Below are 18,995 nucleotides of genomic sequence, written 5' to 3' on the forward strand. Positions count from 1 at the left end.
TTACCTACATGAGCTAGAGAGAGAGATGCTGGTACTCATGGAGGCCAGAGGACAACCCTGGCTGTCTGCCATCCCTCAGATGATGTCCACCAGGCTAGGCTGGCAGGCAGTGAGCCCCAGGGGATCCACCTGCCCCAGCCTCTGCAGCACTGGGATCCTAAGTGGATGCCAAGTTCTACGTTTCCACCTTCCCCCCGCATGTTTCTTGAGGTTTCCTAGAGCACTTACACCCTGCTCTTACCAGCATAGGCAGAGTGTCTTCACCTCCACAGTACTCCATGTTGTCTCTGGTACTTCAAACTGTTACTGATAGTTGCTGGAGAGATGGCTCAGTTAACAGCACTTTTCTTTCAGAGAACCTGGACTTCATTCCTAACAGCTACATCTGGGGGTCCACAACCACCTGTAACTCCAGTTCTAGGGGATCCAACATCGTTTTCTGAGATCCACCCAGGAACCCATGTGGTGCATACGTGTACATGTATCCATACACAAAAATTAAAAATAAATCTAAAAAAAAAAGTCAATTCTGGGGTTGGGGAAATGGCTCAGTGGATGAAATACTTGCTATGCAGCCAGGATCCTCCTAAGTGTGGATCTCATGAACTCAGGTACAGGCTGAACAGATCACATGGGTTTAACTCCAGCACAAGGGTGCAGAGACACGAAGATCCCTGGAGTTCAGTGACCAGTCCATCTGCTCACCCAACCAACTATCCAGATTCACTGAAAGACTGTTTCAAAAACTGAATGTACAAGGGAGACCTCCGAATTGCAACCTCTGGCCTGCACAGCACCCGTAAAGGCCAGCGCACCGCTCATACACATCAAAAAATTAACAAGAAAATGTTGACTGAGTAGGCCTGGTGAAACGCAAAGATATTACAGTCAAGTCCTAAGAAACAAAGAGGGGGAGCAGTACTACCTTTAAAACTAAAACTCATTGTTGAAAGAACACAAATCGCCAATAAACTATAAAATATTTTTTGAAAGTTACAGGGCATAAAACTAAATGTCCACCTTGATTATTCACTGCTAAAATTCGGACGAGTGGGTCATCCCTTGTCTTTGTTCAAGTGATTTGCATACATTATGCAAATACCCAGAACCGCTCGAAGAACGCCTCCTCGGAGAAAGTCAACGATAGTCCTCCGCGCCCTTTCATTGGCTCGCCTCGCCATTCATTTGCATGACGTGATTGACAGGCTGGAGAGCCAGCCTCCCTGAAGCGTTCACCTCCCCCGAATGGACGCCAGCCCTGAGGCTCTTCCAGGGCCTACGTGAACTCCTCCCTCCACTAAGTGATCCCTTCCGCTCGTCGCAGTTCTTTCCTTCCTCTGGCCCAAAAGCGTCGGGCGCCAAGCCTCTTTTTCCTGCGCCTCCCGGCTCCCAGCCCGTCCGCGGACACAGCACGCAGGCGCCGCCTCTTCCTCCCACCATCCGTCGTGTAAATTCTGCGCCCAACGGCCCGGCATTCCTCCGAGCCGACGCGTCTCAACCGCCGACGCCAAGGCGCCGCCCTAGCCAACCGGCGTCCTAGCGCCCGTAAGTCCCTCCCCTTTATGCAAATAGCCGCCGCACACGGCCTTCGTTTTTAAAGTGGGGGGAACGGCCCTGCGGCGCCGAGGGGTCGGGGAGACAGGGGCCCGCCCTCTATGCAAATAAGGGGGCGTGTCCAGCCGCGGAGAGGCGGGAGGCGGGGGGTGCTCCCGGGGGCGGCGGTTGCCCGGATGGGCCGTTAGTCGGAGCCCAGCCGCGGAGTGAGCGAGGGAGACGGGAGGAGCCGAGCGCGGCGCCATCCGCCGCCATCCGCCCCCGCCCCGCCGCCATCCGCGCCGGGGAGCCTCTGAACCCGGGTTCCGGACCCCCGCGCACCCGGCCAGGTGAGTCTGGGCGAGCCGGGCGCTGACGCCCTTTCCGGCGCGGGGCGGCGGCGGCGGCGGCGGGCCGGGGGAGAAGCTGCCATCAGCCGCCGCCATCTTGTCCTCCTGCCGCCGGCCCGCCCCTCCCCCTCGGCCTGCGCCGGCCGCTCCCAGGCCGCTGTGGAGGGATCGGGGGCTGACGGCGGCGCGGCCGCCACGTCCCGGGTGCACGACCCCGCTGCGGGCCGCAGTGCCCGCCCGGCGCCCCTGGCCCCCGGCCCATCCGGGGCCCCTCGGCCGCCTTGGAGGGTCTTTCCGCGCTGCCGCCCGGCGCCATGGTTCCCGTCCTGCTGCGTCTCGGGCCGAGTCACCCCGATTCCGGGGCCCTGCTTTCGTCTAGCATCTCTGCCTCTCTGCTCTCTCCATTTTTCCTGCTAGCCGGATCTCCGCTCACCCCCTTTATCCCCGGCTGTCTTGAGGCTGCCCCCTTCTCAGCCATTCTTGCTCCCATATATTATTTCCCTCCCTCCTTTCTCGTTGATTCTCAATTATTAGTTTAAATTTGTCTGCTCTGCGGTTTTTCTGCTCCCCGTTTTTCACCGTAGATATCAGATTGGTTTCCTTCTGTGCCCGTAGAGCAGCCCCCATCTCCTTGTCTCGGGCTTATGGTAAAGTTCTTTCCCCGGTTTGGGCTTTGATCCTGTGCCTGCCTGCTTTCTTCCTATCTTCCATCTCTCCTCCACACCGTTCCCACCCACAAATGACTGCCTGGTCGCTCTAGAATGCACCGAGATGGAGCGTTTGGCCTGCCTGGGGATGGGGAGTAAGGGTTATTAAGAAAAGAACTGAGTATAGAAGATGAAGCTGGTTCTGGTTTGGGCTCTCTGGGCCCATGGGTACAGGGTATTTTCAGGTTAGCTTCATAATGCTTTGTTTTTCCTCGGTTTTACATAGAATACACCGGAGTCCGCTAGTGTTTTTTTCTGCGAGCAGCATTGTTTCCAAGACCCAAGATGGGGGCAAGTTAAGGAATGATAGATGGAGTATTCTGCTTACAGTGGGTTTTGTTCAGCCTGGCAGTGTGTGGAGCCCCTGTTGCTTAGTAAGGCTTATTCTGGCACCAGCTCCCAGTCTGGCATAGCAAGCTCATAAAAATCCTTAACCTCCCAGCATACCTTCCTTCAAACCTCCCCAGATGGGACTTAAGGCTGCTGGGAATGGAACCTGGGACACAGGGCCCTGGGGCATGATTAGGGAGCTGGTGTCTAATAGGTTGGCAGTCCTAAGTTCTCTTACATGCTCGAATGGAATTGTGTGCCTCATTCTGGTTTTCTCTGGAGCTTGGAGTTGGTTGTCCAATTTTATCATGTATCTCTGATTATTGGAGAAGTGGAAGACAATTTAGCAAGAGAGGCAGCTGCCATTTCTGTTTTGTTTTTCGAGATAAGGTTTCTCTGTAGCTTTGGAGCCTGACCTGGAACTCCCTCTGTAGACCAGGCTGGCCTCGAACTCACAGAGATCCATCTCCCAAGTGCTGGGATTAAAGGTGTGTGCCACCATCGCCCGGCTGCTGCTGCCATTTATAAAGTGGCCCAAAGGGTAGCGCCTTTATATCAGGAAGATACTATTGTTTTATTTGTTTTCTTTGTCAGGATGTGTCAGGGAGAAAGGACTGGCTATGGGGGCTGAGTGGATTGTGGTCCCTTAAGAGTCTATAGTAGTTTACTCAAGCTAGAGAGTGAAGAGAGCTTCTAGACTTTTGTTTGTGAAGGGGGCAGAATCTGAGCTGCCTACTGTCTGACCCACAGGCACCGGCTCGTTTTGGGGGAGGTGCCTGCAGGACCCAACGTACTCAATGAGCTTCCAGCGCAATGTCCGATCGCTCGGGGCCGACTGCCAAGGGGAAGGATGGAAAGAAGTATTCCTCGCTCAACCTGTTTGATACGTATAAGGGCAAGTCCTTAGAGATCCAGAAACCCGCCGGTGAGGGTCCCGCAAAGATGATGTTAGTGTTTGAAGGTTGAGCATGTGTTGGATGTAGACTCCTTGAACAAAAGTAGCAAACAGACCAGGGGAACACTGAAGAGCTCCCGGCCTCATCTTCAGTGTTGGGTGGGGGTGCTGGGCTCTGGGTAAAACACCAGTCATCCTCCCCACAAAGGCGTGTTTTTGGTTCCTTGTCCATGAACACGTAAGAGTCGGAGGCAAAGAAATGTGGATTTGCAGAGATCTGGGACCTGCTTGCTCCCCGCAGGCTCCGGATCAGCTGTCCCACAGAGAACCAGTGATTATAATGTATTCACCTTTGTCGGGAAAGCTTGGAGATTATTGAGTAGTGGAATGGCTTCTGAGAGAAATCTGTAGTGAAAAGGTAGTAGAATGCTGAGGGTAGTCTAAGTGGGATCTGAATGGGGACTGCTAGGTCTTCCCTGTGAGATATTGTTGACCCTTTCTCCACCTTTGCTTCAGTTGCCCCTCGACATGGCCTGCAGAGCCTCGGAAAAGTTGCCATTGCCCGGCGTATGCCACCCCCAGCCAACCTTCCAAGCCTGAAAGCCGAGAACAAAGGCAATGACCCCAATGTCTCACTAGTGCCGAAAGACGGAACAGGATGGGCAAGCAAACAGGAGCAGTCCGACCCCAAGAGGTAGAGACCTGGGGAACCTAGAATGACGAGTCTTTTAGCTTCGAACTTAAGAAAATATTAAAGCGTGGTCTGTTCCAGACAAATGAGAACCAGAGACAGAAGAGCATTTTGCACCTAATCTGTTAGATGACAAAGGAATGTAGCCTTAAGCTTAGACAGACGGGGAGAGAGCAAGAAGAAAGAGCCTGTCTGAGAGCTAGTTTGTCCTAGTATTTGTAGATGGTAGTGATGGTCTACGGTTAGCTCCAACTTTGTATCAGTGGGAGAACGAAGGGAGAGGCATCTCAAAGTCTGGATAACCTTACCGTCCTGCTATTCCCCCAGTTCCGATGCCTCAACCGCTCAGCCGCCGGAATCGCAGCCACTGCCGGCTTCACAGACGCCTGCCTCCAACCAGCCGAAACGACCCCCAACAGCCCCAGAGGTACCTGGAGAACTGGAGGGGTTGGAGGAAGAATGATACTTACTCTTCCCTCCTCGTGACCATTATTACCTTTGCTTCTCCAGAACACTCCTTCGGTTCCAAGCGGGGTAAAATCCTGGGCACAAGCCAGTGTCACCCATGGAGCACATGGGGATGGTGAGTTCAAGAGTGTTGGAGGTCGCCAGGAGGCAGAGGCAGGTGGATCTCTGAGTTCGAGGCCAGCCTGGTCTGCAAGAGCTAGTTCCAGGATAGGCAGAAAGTGTGAGATCACTGTCGTACGGGAGCCCTGCATTCTGCACTCCGGCAGTAAAGCTCCGGGGCCTTTGTCTAAGTCTCATCCTCCCAGGACCCAGAGCCTTCCACTGTATGTGCATGCTCAGGAAGCGAACTCTGTCTGATTCGTGATCTCATTTCAACAGGTGGAAGGGCATCAAGCCTACTGTCGCGATTCTCTCGAGAGGAATTTCCGACCCTGCAGGCGGCTGGCGACCAGGACAAGGCTGCCAAGGAAAGGGAGTCTGCCGAACAGTCGTCTGGGCCCGGACCAAGCCTCCGCCCCCAAAGTGAGTGACCGCCTAGCGTAGCCAGGCTAGTGTCTGGTCCATGGAGGAGCTAAATCATTTTTGATGCATCCACTTGCTCCCAATTGGTAATAACTTATCTTTTCCCCCTCTTCACATTTTTCAAAATACAGATTCTACAACTTGGAGGGACGGAGGTGGGCGTGGCCCTGATGAACTGGAGGGCCCGGACTCCAAACTTCATCATGGTCATGATCCCCGGGGTGGGCTGCAGCCTTCGGGTCCACCCCAGTTCCCTCCCTACCGCGGAATGATGCCGCCCTTTGTGAGTTTGGCTATCCAGTCTTGGAGTGGTTTTACTAAAAGCCAGAGGGTTAAGTAGTCAAGATTTAGGCAGGGTATTGGTGGTTCACACCTTTAATCCCAGCACTTGAGAGGCAAAGATAGGCAGATTGCTGTGAGTTTAAGACCAGCTTGGTCTGTAGAGGGCGTTACAGGACAGCCAGGGCTACACAGAAACTCTGTCTGGTGGTGGGGAGTCAGGATTTAGTCTTTAGAAGGCAGGAAGTAAACCCCAGTTCGGGGAGATGGTAGGGAGTGGTGTACGCCTTTAGCCTTTAATTCCAGCACTCCAGAGGAAAGGATGGTAGAGCTCTGTGAGTTCAAGGCCAGCCTGACCTACCAGAGTGGGTTCTTGGATAGCCAGGCCTACACAAAGAAACCTTGTCTTGAAGAAGGAAAAAAAAAGGACCCCAGTGAGATGGGGTTGGGAGGAGGATATGTTTAAAGGGTTGGCAGCTATCTATCTTCTTAGCAGCGATTGTTGGGCCCTTTTGCAGATGTATCCCCCATATCTCCCATTCCCTCCGCCCTACGGACCCCAGGGGCCTTATCGATACCCGACTCCAGATGGGCCTGGGTAAGCAATCAGATTCTGAGTTTGTTCCTGGGGACAGTGTTAATAAGCTGCTTGGGAAGAGGTGTTTGTACCCAGGAGGTTCAGTTTGTATGCAGTTCTACTACATACTGTATTTAATATTGTGTCTCCCTCCCCCCCACTTTTTTTCTCTCTCCTCATACACAGCCGTTTTCCCCGCGTGGCGGGCCCCCGGGGCTCAGGACCGCCAATGCGCCTTGTAGAGCCTGTGGGTCGGCCTTCTATTCTTAAAGAGGATAATCTCAAAGAATTTGACCAATTGGACCAGGAAAATGATGATGGTTGGGCAGGTAAATTTGGATCTTAAAATGTAAAATCTGACAAAGAAATGGTGGGTCGTCTGAGAGAGCAGCAGGCATGAAAGGGATGCACGGTAGAGGCCAAATGCTGCACAGCGTTGAGAGTAGTGAGGGTGCCAGGGCTTGGGCAGCAGCTGAAGGCTGGGTGGGTGGGCGTGGTTAGAGTTGGTTCATTTTGCTGTTGTAGTTCAGAAGATCGGTTTTGTTTGGGGAAAGTATCTGAGATTGGAGCACAGACTGCTGGGTTTGCCTACTGTCAGCTTTCTTTCACCTCAGGAGCCCATGAGGAGGTCGACTACACTGAAAAACTCAAGTTCAGCGATGAGGAAGATGGGCGAGACTCTGATGAGGAGGGAGCTGAGTCCAAGTTAGTTAAGGCACCAGAGGAGAGAAGGGGGCTTGTTTTTCTGTTACATAGACTCCTGGAGGGCTGAGTTTAAACACACTGGTTTATCAACAGCAAGGATTCCCAGTCAGCTGCTGCTGAGGAACCTGAAACAGATGTCAAAAAGGGCACTTCCCCTGGCAGTGAGCCACCCCCTCCCAAGACGGCCTGGACAGAGAACTCAAGGCCCCCAGAACCGGAGCCCGCTCCTGCTACCCCAAAACCTCCCCCACCTCCACCTCACCGGGGACCTGTGGGGAACTGGGGCCCCCCTGGGGAATACCCAGTGAGTATCTACAGTGAGGGCTTGAAGGGTCAGTTGTGGGGAGGCGTCAGGAATGGTGAATAAGCAGTAATAACAAGAAGCAAGGGGGCTGTTCAGTATCTCAGGAAAACTTGGGAACGTTTGGTTCTGGGGGTGGGGGATGAGTTGGGATGCTGGGAAGGAAGGCCTGAATGTTCAGGTCTCTAAAGGAACAGTGAGGATGAGGAGTTCGCCTCCACCCACAGAGACCTGTAACTTCATGGCCTGCCGCTTCCTGTTGATTGGTCTTTGAAAGAGGTAGAAGGTAGAATGACTGATACCTGTTGCAGGACCGTGGGGGTCCTCCCTGCAAACCCCCAGCCCCTGAAGATGAGGATGAGGCGTGGCGGCAGCGTCGGAAGCAGTCTTCCTCAGAGATTTCCCTGGCTGTGGAGCGTGCCCGGAGGCGACGAGAAGAGGAAGAACGCCGCATGCAGGAGGAGCGCCGGGCAGCCTGTGCCGAGAAGCTCAAGCGACTCGATGAAAAGTTTGGGGCGCCTGACAAGCGGCTCAAAGCAGAGCCTGCAGCCCCACCTGCTACCCCTCCTGCCCCAGCTCTACCACCTGCAGTCCCCAAAGAGCTCCCTGCTCCTCCAGCTCTGCCGACAGCACCAGCCCCAGCACCAGAGAAAGAACCTGAAGAGCCAGCACAAGCCCCTCCTGTGCAGGCCACCCCCAGTCCAGGTGTGGCTCCAGCTCCCACTCTGGTGAGTGGTGGTGGCACTGCCAGTAGCACCAGCAGTGGCAGCTTCGAAGCCAGCTCAGGTATGCAGAAAGGAATAGGCTGCTAGGTGCTCGTCCTGTGAGGATGCTGGGTCCTGAAGATGGTGTCATGGGAAGAGAGCTTGGGTGGTAGGGAGAGAAGGGGTTCTGTTTGGGATATCTGGGAGGAGGATTAAAGCGTTTTTTGTAGCACCCAAAGTGGAGCAAAGCTCCCTGCGTTTTCTGGTGTTTTCACAGAAGTATTTGAGGCCTTGAAGTGTTTTCCCAGGTCTTAGACAGGATGGGCTTTAATATAGTTGGTATTTGGTTAGGGGTTGGAATTTCTGGGTAATTTTTTAGCTGTTTAAATGAACCTACTCACTCTGTTCTTCAATGCAGTGGAACCCCAACTGCCTTCAAAAGAGGGCCCTGAACCACCAGAAGAGGTTCCTCCACCCACCACACCCCCAGCCCCAAAGATTGAACCCAAGGGTGATGGGGTTGGTCCTACTCGCCAGCCTCCCAGCCAGGGCTTGGGCTACCCAAAATACCAGAAGTCATTGCCACCTCGCTTCCAGCGGCAGCAACAGGTGAGGTCAAGTTCTTCCCTTTTAGGCTGTTGTCTCTCTCTGCTGTCTTCAGGCTGTGTTCACCTTTTGACTGTGTTCCTGGTCCACCCACCCCATGTTTGTCATACCCTTTTTTTTGACTTTTCCTACTAACGCCTTTGGCTGTAAACTGGTAACCTCTCTCCTGACTTGTTCTTGGCAGGAGCAGCTCCTGAAGCAGCAGCAGCAGCAGCAGTGGCAGCAGCAGCAACAAGGCACTGCACCTCCTACCCCAGTGCCCCCGTCACCACCACAGCCTGTGACCCTGGGAGCTGTACCTGCCCCACAGGCACCACCCCCACCCCCCAAAGCCCTGTACCCAGGTGCTCTGGGCCGGCCCCCACCAATGCCTCCAATGAACTTTGATCCCCGCTGGATGATGATTCCTCCTTATGTGGACCCTCGACTTCTTCAAGGCCGGCCCCCTCTGGACTTCTACCCTCCTGGTGTGCATCCCTCTGGTAAGGGTCCATTGGAGTGGTGGGGAGCTCCTTGTTCCAGGAGGAGATACTTTGTATGACAGATTGCTGCGATGATGTCTCTGCTTAGTCCTTCTGAGGGTCTTGTGAGAATAGGCTTGGGGAAGAGGTAAACTAAGGTCCTTCATTGGGCATGGTTTTTGAGGGGCTTGATTACTTCATAGGGGAGCTGAGTGCTTGACTGTTTTCACAAGAAAAGAGAAAACCCAGACTTAGGGAACAGGAGGTGCAGGTGCTGCCTGCGTGCAAAGGGAAGATAATGTTGGTGTGGAAAGCCTGACAGGGTAGTTTCTTTGTTTTCTTAGGTCTGGTTCCCCGGGAACGGTCAGACAGTGGGGGCTCAAGCTCAGAGCCATTTGAACGCCATGCACCCCCTCTATTACGGGAACGGGGCACCCCACCAGTAGACCCCAAGTTGGCCTGGGTAGGAGACGTCTTTACCACCACACCTACTGACCCTCGCCCTCTCACCTCACCTCTGCGCCAGGCAGCAGATGAGGACGACAAGACTATGAGGTGAGTAGCTAGGGAGGAACTGCAGCCTGACTTGTGCCGGGGTTATCTGAGGAGACGGGGAGTCCAGGGGAAAGGAGTGTCTGGGTCAGAATGCACTGAGTGTGCTCATCCTCATCCTGACAGACTTCTGTTTCTCCTCAGGAGCGAGACTCCTCCAGTACCTCCGCCCCCACCTTATCTGGCTAATTATCCCGGTTTTCCTGAGAACGGAGCCCCTGGGCCCCCAATCTCTCGCTTCCCTTTGGAGGAGCCAGCTCCTCCAGGACCCCGTCCACTATCTTGGGCCCCGGGCAGTGATGAGGCTGCCAAGATACAAGCTCCACCCCCCAAGAAGGAACCCCCCAAGGAGGAACCGCCACAGGTGTCAGGACCAGAAGCAGGCAGAAAGCCTGCCCGTGGAGCTGGAGGTGGAGGCCAAGGACCACCACCACCACGCAGAGAAAATCGTACGGAGACTCGATGGGGCCCTCGCCCAGGCAGCTGTCGTCGTGGGATCCCTCCAGAGGAGCCAGGTGTCCCTCCTCGCCGAGCTGGGCCTATAAAGAAACCGACACAACCTGTCAAAGTCGACGAACTGCCTCCTAAATCCCTAGAACAGGGGGATGAGACCCCCAAGGTTCCAAAGCCAGATCCACTCAAGACAGCTAAGGGGAAGGTGGGCCCCAAGGAGACCCCACCGGGTGGGAATCTTTCTCCTGCTCCTAGGCTTCGGAGGGACTATTCCTATGAAAGACTAGGTCCTACGTCGTGCCGGGGTCGTGGCCGAGGCGAGTATTTTGCCAGAGGAAGGGGCTTTCGGGGGACCTATGGAGGCCGAGGTCGGGGAGCCCGGAGCCGAGAATTCCGAAGTTACCGGGAATTCCGAGGAGATGACGGGCGTGGCGGTGGTGCAGGGGGACCAAACCACCCTTCTGCTCCCCGAGGCCGCACTGCCAGTGAGACACGAAGTGAGGGTTCAGAGTATGAAGAAATACCCAAAAGACGCCGCCAGCGTGGTTCTGAAACAGGCAGTGAGACGCATGAGAGTGACCTGGCCCCCTCTGACAAGGAAGCCCCCCCACCCAAGGAGGGAGTGCTTGCTCAGGTCCCTCTTGCCCCACCACCACCAGGAGCTCCCCCATCACCAGCCCCAGCCCGATTCTCTACTGCCCGGGGTGGTCGTGTCTTCACTCCAAGAGGAGTGCCATCACGTCGTGGCCGAGGTGGGGGACGGCCTCCTCCTCCTGTTTGCTCAGGCTGGAGCCCTCCAGCCAAGTCTATGGTTCCAAAGAAGCCTCCGACAGGTCCTTTGCCCCCAAGTAAGGACCCCTTGAAAGAGAAGCTGATTTCAGGGCCCCTGTCCCCCATGTCTCGAGCTGGCAACATAGGTGTAGGCATGGAAGATGGGGAGCGACCCCGACGGAGGAGACATGGCAGGGCTCAGCAGCAAGACAAACCCCCTCGTTTCCGGAGGCTGAAACAAGAACGTGAAAATGCAGCCAGAGGAGCTGATGTCAAGCCCCCTTCCCTAACCCTTCCAAGCTCTACCCCTGGACCCGAGGAGACTCTGGCAACAGTCACTGTTCCCCCGCCCCCTCGCCGCACAGCTGCTAAATCTCCTGATCTGTCAAACCAGAACTCTGACCAAGCCAATGAGGAATGGGAGACTGCATCAGAGAGCAGCGACTTTGCCAGTGAGCGCCGGGGTGACAAGGAGACTCCCCCAGCAGCACTTATGACCTCTAAAGCTGTGGGGACTCCTGGGGGCAGTGCAGGTGGGTCTGGACCAGGCATTTCAACCATGTCTCGCGGAGAGCTGAGCCAGCGAGCCAAGGATTTGAGCAAGCGGAGCTTCTCAAGTCAGCGGCCAGGCATGGATCGTCAAAACCGGCGCCCAGGCCCTGGGGGCAAGACTGGCAGTGGTGGTGGCAGTAGTGGTGGTGGTTCAGGCCCTGGGGGACGGACCGGCCCAGGACGAGGGGATAAGAGGAGCTGGCCCTCTCCCAAGAACCGAAGGTGGGTAAGGGTAGATTGCTAACCATTACAGTTGCTGGAGTGAGGGGGTGTCAGGTGAGGGTGGGTGCCAGGGAGTTGGGGGCATGTAGATATGTCAGGCATCAAAAGGTGCCATAATTCCTCCCCCTTGCTAAGGGCAGTTAGTGAGTGGCGTAGTTGGCAGTCCTCATGCTTGTTTTCCCACTCAGTAAACAAAACTTTGAAAGGGTTTTATCGGGAGACAGCAGGGTACCAGTGGAGAAGCTGGAAAACAGATGCTTGACTTGTAGGACAGAATAAGACTTTAGTGAGCCCTGGAGCTGATGCTCTGCTTTCTCCAGCCGGCCTCCTGAGGAGCGAGCCCCGGGGCTTCCTCTTCCTCCACCGCCCCCCAGCAGTTCTGCTGTCTTCCGCCTGGACCAAGTTATCCACAGCAACCCGGCTGGCATCCAACAGGCTCTGGCCCAGCTTAGCAGCCGCCAAGGAAATGTAACTGCACCAGGGGGGCACCCAAGGCCTAAGCCTGGGCCTCCCCAAGCCTCTCAGGGCTCCTCCCCTCGGCCCCCAACCCGTTATGACCCCCCGAGGGCCAGCAACGTCATCAGTTCTGGTAAGCTGGGGGCAAGCAGGTGGGAATGACTTCATCCCCAAAGGTCAGGTGCTGGAGTGGGGAGCATAAGTTTGGCCTGGGGGCCCTGTTATTGGGTTCAGCGATGAGTAGAGCTGGAAGGACTGGGAGGTGGAGTTGGGAGAGCAAGCTAGGGTCGGTGGTAGAATGAGGTAGATGCTGACAGTTTTCCCCTTTTCCCCAGACCCCCACTTCGAGGAGCCAGGGCCGATGGTGAGGGGGGTGGGCGGGACTCCCCGGGACTCTGCCGGGGTTAATCCCTTCCCCCCGAAACGGCGGGAGCGGCCTCCCCGAAAACCGGAGCTGCTGCAGGAGGTGAGGGATGGGGCTGGAGATTGGGTTTCATTGCACTCTCACCTTTGAAGGTTCTTGGTTATGCTTTCTGTACACTTTCGCATTCTGTTGTTGAGCCCTCATCCCAGATTCTCATAGTGATCACCACTTGTCTCCCATGTATCTGTCTCCCCTGTTGCTGCTGTTCCTCACTCAGCCCCAGCTTATTTGTGTTTTGCCCTTCTGGGTTTTCTCTCCTTAGGAGTCTGTGCCAGCTTCTCCTAGCTCTGGATTCCTAGGCTCTAAGCCTGAGGTCCCAGGCCCTCAGGGAGAGTCCAGAGATTCGGGCGCAGAGGCCCTGACCCCCCACATCTGGAGTCGTTTACATAATGGTGGGTAGAGCTGGTGCAGGGGAGAGACTGGAATTGGAGGCAGGGTGTGAGGTGGGCCTCAGAACTGTTTTCTCACTGCCTGCTTCCTGGTTGATGTTCTCCAGCCACAAGCCGAAAGAGTTACCAGCCCGGCTCCATAGAGCCCTGGATGGAGCCCCTGAGCCCCTTTGAGGATGTGGCAGGCACAGAGGTGAGTGGGTTAGGGGGTTAGGAGGTGACAGTGATTTTTGTTGAGTGTTGTTCATGTCTCATCATCTGTCCTGAATCTCCTTTTCTCAGTGTGTTGATGTACATGCACATGTTGGGCATTAGATGTTTTCTGCTCTTAACTTGACCTCTCCTCCACTCCTTAGATGAGTCAGTCTGACAGTGGGGTGGACCTCAGTGGAGATTCTCAAGTGTCATCAGGTCCCTGTAGCCAGCGAAGTTCCCCTGATGGAGGACTTAAGGGGTCAGCAGAGGGACCCCCCAAGCGGCCTGGAGGACCCTCACCCCTGAATACTGTTCCTGGTGAGGGTGCATCTGGCTCTGAACCCTCTGAACCTCCTAGGAGACGGCCACCTGCTCCCCATGATGGGGACAGAAAGGTAAAAAACTTACTTGGCCCTGTCTGTCAGCCTTTCTTTGTCAGTGTGTAGTGGGATTTCTTGGATTTTTTTTCCTCTGTCACCCACCAACTGTTCTCCAATCTAGGAGCTGCCCCGGGAGCAGCCTCTGCCCCCCGGTCCCATAGGAACAGAACGATCACAACGCACAGACCGAGGCCCAGAGCCAGGCCCCCTCCGGCCAGCCCACCGATCTGGCTCTCAAGTTGAGTTTGGCACTACCAACAAGGTCTGAATGGGCTGAACTTGGGCGTATCCTGGGTTGGGTATGGAGAGTGATGACAGGTGGGATGGGGGTTTGAATTGTGGGACTATCCTGTATCCTCCTCCCCCCATGTTACAGGACTCAGACTTGTGCCTAGTGGTAGGAGATACTTTAAAAGGAGAGAAAGAGTTGGCGACATCAGTTACAGAGGTAGGTGGGCTGTGAGTTTGGAGGGAAGGCCCGTGAACTCTGATGAAGATACACGGGAGTAATGATAAGCATCTAGACCAGTGGTGTCCTCTATCTTACTAGTGCTGCAGCCTCCCCCATGCAGTTCATGTGGTGGGGGCTTCCACAGAATAACATTATCTTGTTGCTACTTAGTAACTAATCTTGTTATTGTTAAGAATTGTAATGTGGGGGCTCAGGTGAAGGGCACTGGCTGTTCTTCAGAGTTCCTGCGTTTAATTCCCAGCAACTATATAACAGCTTACAGCTATATAGAATGAGATCTCTTCCGGGATGCAAGAATGCACCCATACAAAACACTGTATATGAAATAAATCTTAAAAGAATAGTAATGTAAATATTAGGTATGGAACCCCTGTGGAAGGGTCATTCAACCCTTAAAGGGATCACAACCCACAGGTTGAGGACTGCTGATGTAGAATGTCAGACTTCCTTCTTGACAAGGCTTTTTTTGGCCAGGCCATTCCCATATCCAGAGACTGGGAACTGCTCCCCAGCGCTTCTTCTACTGAGCCACAGGCCAAGAGCCTGGGTTCTGGACACTGTGGTCCAGACCCCAGCCCTTCAGGTCAGCGCCTGTACACTGAGGTCTTCTATGGCAGCCCTGGACCTCCCAGTTCCCAAGTAAGCGCCGTTTTTCATCATTTGCCCCCTTTCTACTCTTTTTTTCCCGTTGTTGATGTTTTCCACCTGTCTGCCATGTGCTGGGATTAAAGATGCGCTCTACCAACATGCCCAGCAGATGTGTGTGTGCCCGTGCATGTGCTACATCTGCCAGCAGAGGGTGCAGTCCTCCCTCCACCAGGTCACCTGGGTCAGCAGCAGGTGCATTACCTGCCGAGCGGTGTCTCTTGCCCTGAAGTTGGTTAATTATAAAACATTCTGTTGTATGTTTTTCTTTTTCCTGCAGTGGGTAGGGTGGTTAAGGCTTTTGCTCAGGAATTTGTTTCTGTTTTTGATGGCATGTGTTAGATTTTCCATTGCTTTGGCAATACCTAAGACCTGTGGTTTTGAAGGTTCTTTGTGGTGGGACAGATCAGCTGCCTGCTGGAGAGCTGACTCAGGTTAAGAGCCTGTTTCCCAGAGGTCCTGAGTTCAATTCCAGCAACCACCCAGTGGCTCACACCATCTGTAATGAGATCTGGTGCCCTCCCTGTGTGCTGGCAGACATGTAGGCAGCACTGGGAAGGGCAGAAGCAGGTAGATATATAAGAGCAAGTTCCAGGCCTGCCAGGGCTACATAGAGAAACCTTGTTTCAAAAAAAGAGAGATTTTTGTTTTTGCCTGTATTTGTCTGCACCATGTGTATACAGTGCTCACAGAGGCCATAAGAAGACATTGATCCCCTTGGAACTGGAGTTGCAGGTGGTTGTAAGCCGCCATGTGGGTGCTGAGGATAGACCAGATCTGTAAGAGCAGCCAGTGCAGATAACCAGCTTTGCGTGTACTCAGTGGGTGTGTGTACCGCAGGTGCCCATGGAGGCCAGCGGCGTCTGATCTCCCTGGAGCTGGAGCTGGAGCTGTAGATGCTGTTGTGCCTGTTCTAGGAGCCGAGCCATCTCTGCAGCCCCCACTCCTGCCTCCTCTCACATCGTTAGACAGGGTCTGGCCTTGAGCTTACTCAGTAGTACAAGATGGCCTTGAACTTGATGCTTGTCCCTTTCCTAGGAACTGAGATTCCACCAGGCTCCTCTGTTACTTTTTCACTTTGATTCTATCCAGGCCCTTGGCCTGTAGGATGGTGCTGCCCACTTTGAGGTGGAAAGTGCGCTTTTCTGTCGCCTGTGTGTTCTCAGTCCTGCTGAAAGCCAGGGTTACCCACCACACTGCTAGAGCACAGACCTGGGGCTTGGGCGGCAGAGAAGCCCCCTCTCTACCACTGCTGTGTGTATCCAGCCCCACGTTACCTTTTCTTGATCAAAGATATTGGAACTGCTTCTGCCTTGCTGTTCTCCATCAGGTCTCTGGGGGTGCCGTCGACTCTCAGTTACATCCCAACAAAGGAGGCTTCCGTCCTGGGACACCCTCATTGCACCAGTACAGGTAAAACTAGATTCCTACAGACCTCCGAAGGAAATAGAGATGGATTCCAGGGGCGAGGGAACCAAACAATAGGTTAAGGTATCACTCACACTAAGAATAACATCTCCTCCCTAACTTCTTTTCAGGTCACAGCCCCTGTATCTACCCCCAGGTCCAGCCCCTCCCTCGGCACTGCTCTCTGGGGTGGCTCTCAAGGGCCAGTTTGTGGATTTCTCAGCACTGCAAACCACAGAGCTGGGGAAGTTGCCTGCTGGAGGAGTTCTCTACCCTCCACCTTCCTTCTTCTACTCTGCAGCTTTCTGCCCCAGCCCCTTGCCTGACCCACCCTTGCTTCAGGTATGAGGTGGGCGGCTGCGGTCAGCAGAGAGGGCGCTCATGGGGGACTTGACCAGTTTACAACCTGGGGGTGACTTTCCCTGCCGTCTCCCAACAGGTACGCCAGGACCTCCCGTCCCCGTCAGATTTCTACTCCACTCCTTTGCAGCCAGGTGGTCAGAGTGGCTTCCTTCCCTCAGGGGCCCCTGCTCAGCAGGTATCTGTCATCTCTACTCCTTCCCCTGACTTAGTTTGAATTTTCTCACATGCCTTGCTGCCCTAATGGGCTCCCTGGGGTTCTTGTTGCAGATGCTTCTGCCTGTGGTAGAGTCACAGCTGCCAGTGGTGAACTTTGGCTCCCTGCCACCAGCACCACCTCCTGCTCCACCCCCTCTTTCTCTGTTACCTGTGGGTCCTGCTCTGCAGCCCCCCAGCCTGACCGTGCGGCCCCCACCTGCTCCCGCTACTCGGGTGTTGCCTTCATCTGCCAGGCCCTTCCCCCCTAGCTTGGGGCGAGCAGAGGTGAGGTGTGGGGAATAGCGGCTGAGCAGTGAGGTGGCTGTTGGGTGGAAGGACTCAGTAGTCCACGTTGAGTGGATTTTGAAAGATGGCGAGGTAGAGAGATTCAGAGTCTGTCCCCCCAAAAAAGGAAGAAAAAGGATGAATAGATCAGACTGGAGGTTCATAGGGTGAATCGTCTTTTATCTTCAGCTGCACCCAGTAGAACTAAAGCCTTTCCAGGATTATCGCAAGCTCAGCAGCAACCTTGGTGGTCCTGGGTCATCTCGGACTCCCCCAACTGGAAGGTAAATAGGAATATATAGACTCTGCATCCTCAGGAGTTTTCTTTGAAACCAGGACAGGTCTTGGGCTTGCCTTAATTAAATTTTTTCCTTTAGGCCCTTCTCTGGTCTCAATTCCCGTCTCAAGGCCCCACCTTCCACCTACAGTGGAGTATTCCGAACTCAGCGCATTGACCTCTACCAGCAGGTGAAGGAGAAACCTTGTGACCCCAGCCTTAGCTTAGGTTCCCTTCTGAGCTGCTGAAGGATTGGTGACTTAACCCTTCCCCGTGTGCCTATCCTCAGGCCTCCCCACCAGATGCCCTGCGCTGGATGCCGAAGCCTTGGGAACGGACAGGGCCACCTTCTCGAGAAGGGCCTCCCCGAAGGGCAGAGGAGCCTGGGTCCCGGGGGGACAAGGATCCTGGATTGCCCCCACCCTGCTGAGGGAATTCCCCTTGACCCCAACCCCCGGGGCTTGTATATAGATTATAAATATATAAGGGGGAAAGGGGTGGATGGGTAGGGGTTGTGGGTCTGGAGCCTCACTTCCCCTCTTCTCTTTCCCCTGGTCCCCTATCCCTGGGGCCGTTTGTTAAAAAAGAATAAAAGAATTTAAAAAAAAAAAAAGGAAGTCATTTGGGGGATTAACTAATGTACAGTGTGTTGCTTAGTGATGTATGCAGTAGATTCAGTAAGAACTATGTACTTGAGTTACCTGCTGGTTACTTCAAGGTTCCAGAATTACGAATTTTGGCTGGGCTCAAATAAGGAATTCTGCTCATACCAGTGGAGGCCAGTGCATACCTGTCTTAGGGTTTCTGCTGCTGTAAGTAACCATGTAATTCTTAGAAAGGAAAGCATTTAATTGGAGCTAGCTTATAGGTTCAGAGGAGGTTTAGTCCACAATCAGCATGGCAGGAAAAATGGTGACATCTGGATTTGCATGCAGCAGGATGATAAAAGTACAGCAAGGAAATATTGGACCAAAGCAAGACAGAGGGGGCTGGAGAGATGGCTCAGCGGTTAAGAGTATTACCTGCTCTTTCAAAGGTTCTGAGTTCAATTCCCAGCAACCACATGGTGGCTCACAACCATCTGTAATGAGGTCTGGTGCCCTCTCCTGGCCTGCAGGCATACACACAGACAGAACATTGTATACATAATAAAGAACTGCTGAAATGAAGAAAAAAAAAAAGCAAGACTGAAAACCAGCTGTGCAGTTCCAAACATTACATCTCTATCTTATGTCAAAACGCACTTCAAATCTCCAGCTTCTTTCAGCTTTGTTGACTGCAACACACCTCTTTTTCTTGGACTGACTGCTTCCATTCCTTGTTAGCAGCTCTACTCGGCTGGTATCCATGGCTCTAGTGTCTCCACAATATCGAGGTCTCCAACACAGTCCAGGCTCGACAATGACCCCTCTAAGTGTCAAGCAGAGGTATCTCTGACACCTGGCTTTTAGCATGGAGTGAAAATCCACTAGCACAATACATTTTTTCATTGATATTTATTGAGCTGTACATTTCCTTCTGCTCCCCTCCCATTTATTAATTGTTTCTCTGTGTCTGTGCTGCTGGCGTTCTATTTAGGAAGTGCTCTCCTGTGTCAATGCATTCAAGTGTACTTCCCGCTTTCTCTTCTGTGAGGTTCAGTGTGGCTGGCTTTATGTTGAGGTCTTTGATCCACTTGGACTTGAGTTTTGTATTAGCATTTGCATCATCTACTTTATGTCGTGGCTGCAGCCTCCCCTGTCACAACAACAAGGGAACCTGCATGTGACAGGCCTAGGCACTCTGAACGTATGTTACAGTTGTATAGCCCCGTCCTCTATGGGATTGA

At 53.9% G+C, this 18,995-nt stretch overlaps 1 protein-coding gene and 1 non-coding gene across 3 annotated transcripts; both read left to right on the forward strand.

Annotated features, from left to right (window-relative positions):
- Window positions 1–1,718: 1,718 nt before the first annotated feature.
- On the forward strand, window positions 1,719–17,780 carry Prrc2a (proline rich coiled-coil 2A). 2 transcript variants are annotated; one of them, XM_050132389.1, is made up of 31 exons: window positions 1,719–1,883; window positions 3,671–3,845; window positions 4,332–4,509; window positions 4,834–4,933; window positions 5,017–5,089; window positions 5,353–5,496; window positions 5,628–5,779; window positions 6,294–6,373; window positions 6,539–6,681; window positions 6,967–7,057; window positions 7,151–7,361; window positions 7,670–8,144; window positions 8,481–8,671; window positions 8,853–9,150; window positions 9,474–9,684; window positions 9,826–11,679; window positions 12,000–12,268; window positions 12,471–12,601; window positions 12,822–12,951; window positions 13,056–13,141; window positions 13,305–13,538; window positions 13,645–13,785; window positions 13,900–13,971; window positions 14,470–14,634; window positions 15,971–16,053; window positions 16,179–16,389; window positions 16,487–16,585; window positions 16,678–16,890; window positions 17,080–17,174; window positions 17,268–17,358; window positions 17,457–17,780. In XM_050132389.1, the coding sequence occupies exons 2-31, from the start codon at window positions 3,734–3,736 to the stop codon at window positions 17,595–17,597; spliced, it is 6,474 nt and encodes a 2,157-aa protein (XP_049988346.1). In that variant the 5' UTR covers window positions 1,719–1,883; window positions 3,671–3,733; the 3' UTR covers window positions 17,598–17,780. The 2 variants fall into 2 exon arrangements, with proteins under 2 accessions (XP_049988346.1, XP_049988347.1); XM_050132390.1 differs by lacking the exon at window positions 16,678–16,890.
- Window positions 4,010–4,141, forward strand: LOC126494910 (small nucleolar RNA SNORA38). The gene has a single exon (XR_007590093.1). It is a non-coding gene; the product is annotated as a small nucleolar RNA SNORA38 (small nucleolar RNA).
- Window positions 17,781–18,995: the final 1,215 nt, after the last annotated feature.

This window comes from Alexandromys fortis, unplaced genomic scaffold (assembly GCF_014885135.2).
Source record: "Alexandromys fortis isolate MF-2015 unplaced genomic scaffold, M_Fortis_MF-2015_v1.1 scaffold_422, whole genome shotgun sequence".
Lineage (NCBI taxonomy): Eukaryota > Metazoa > Chordata > Mammalia > Rodentia > Cricetidae > Alexandromys > Alexandromys fortis.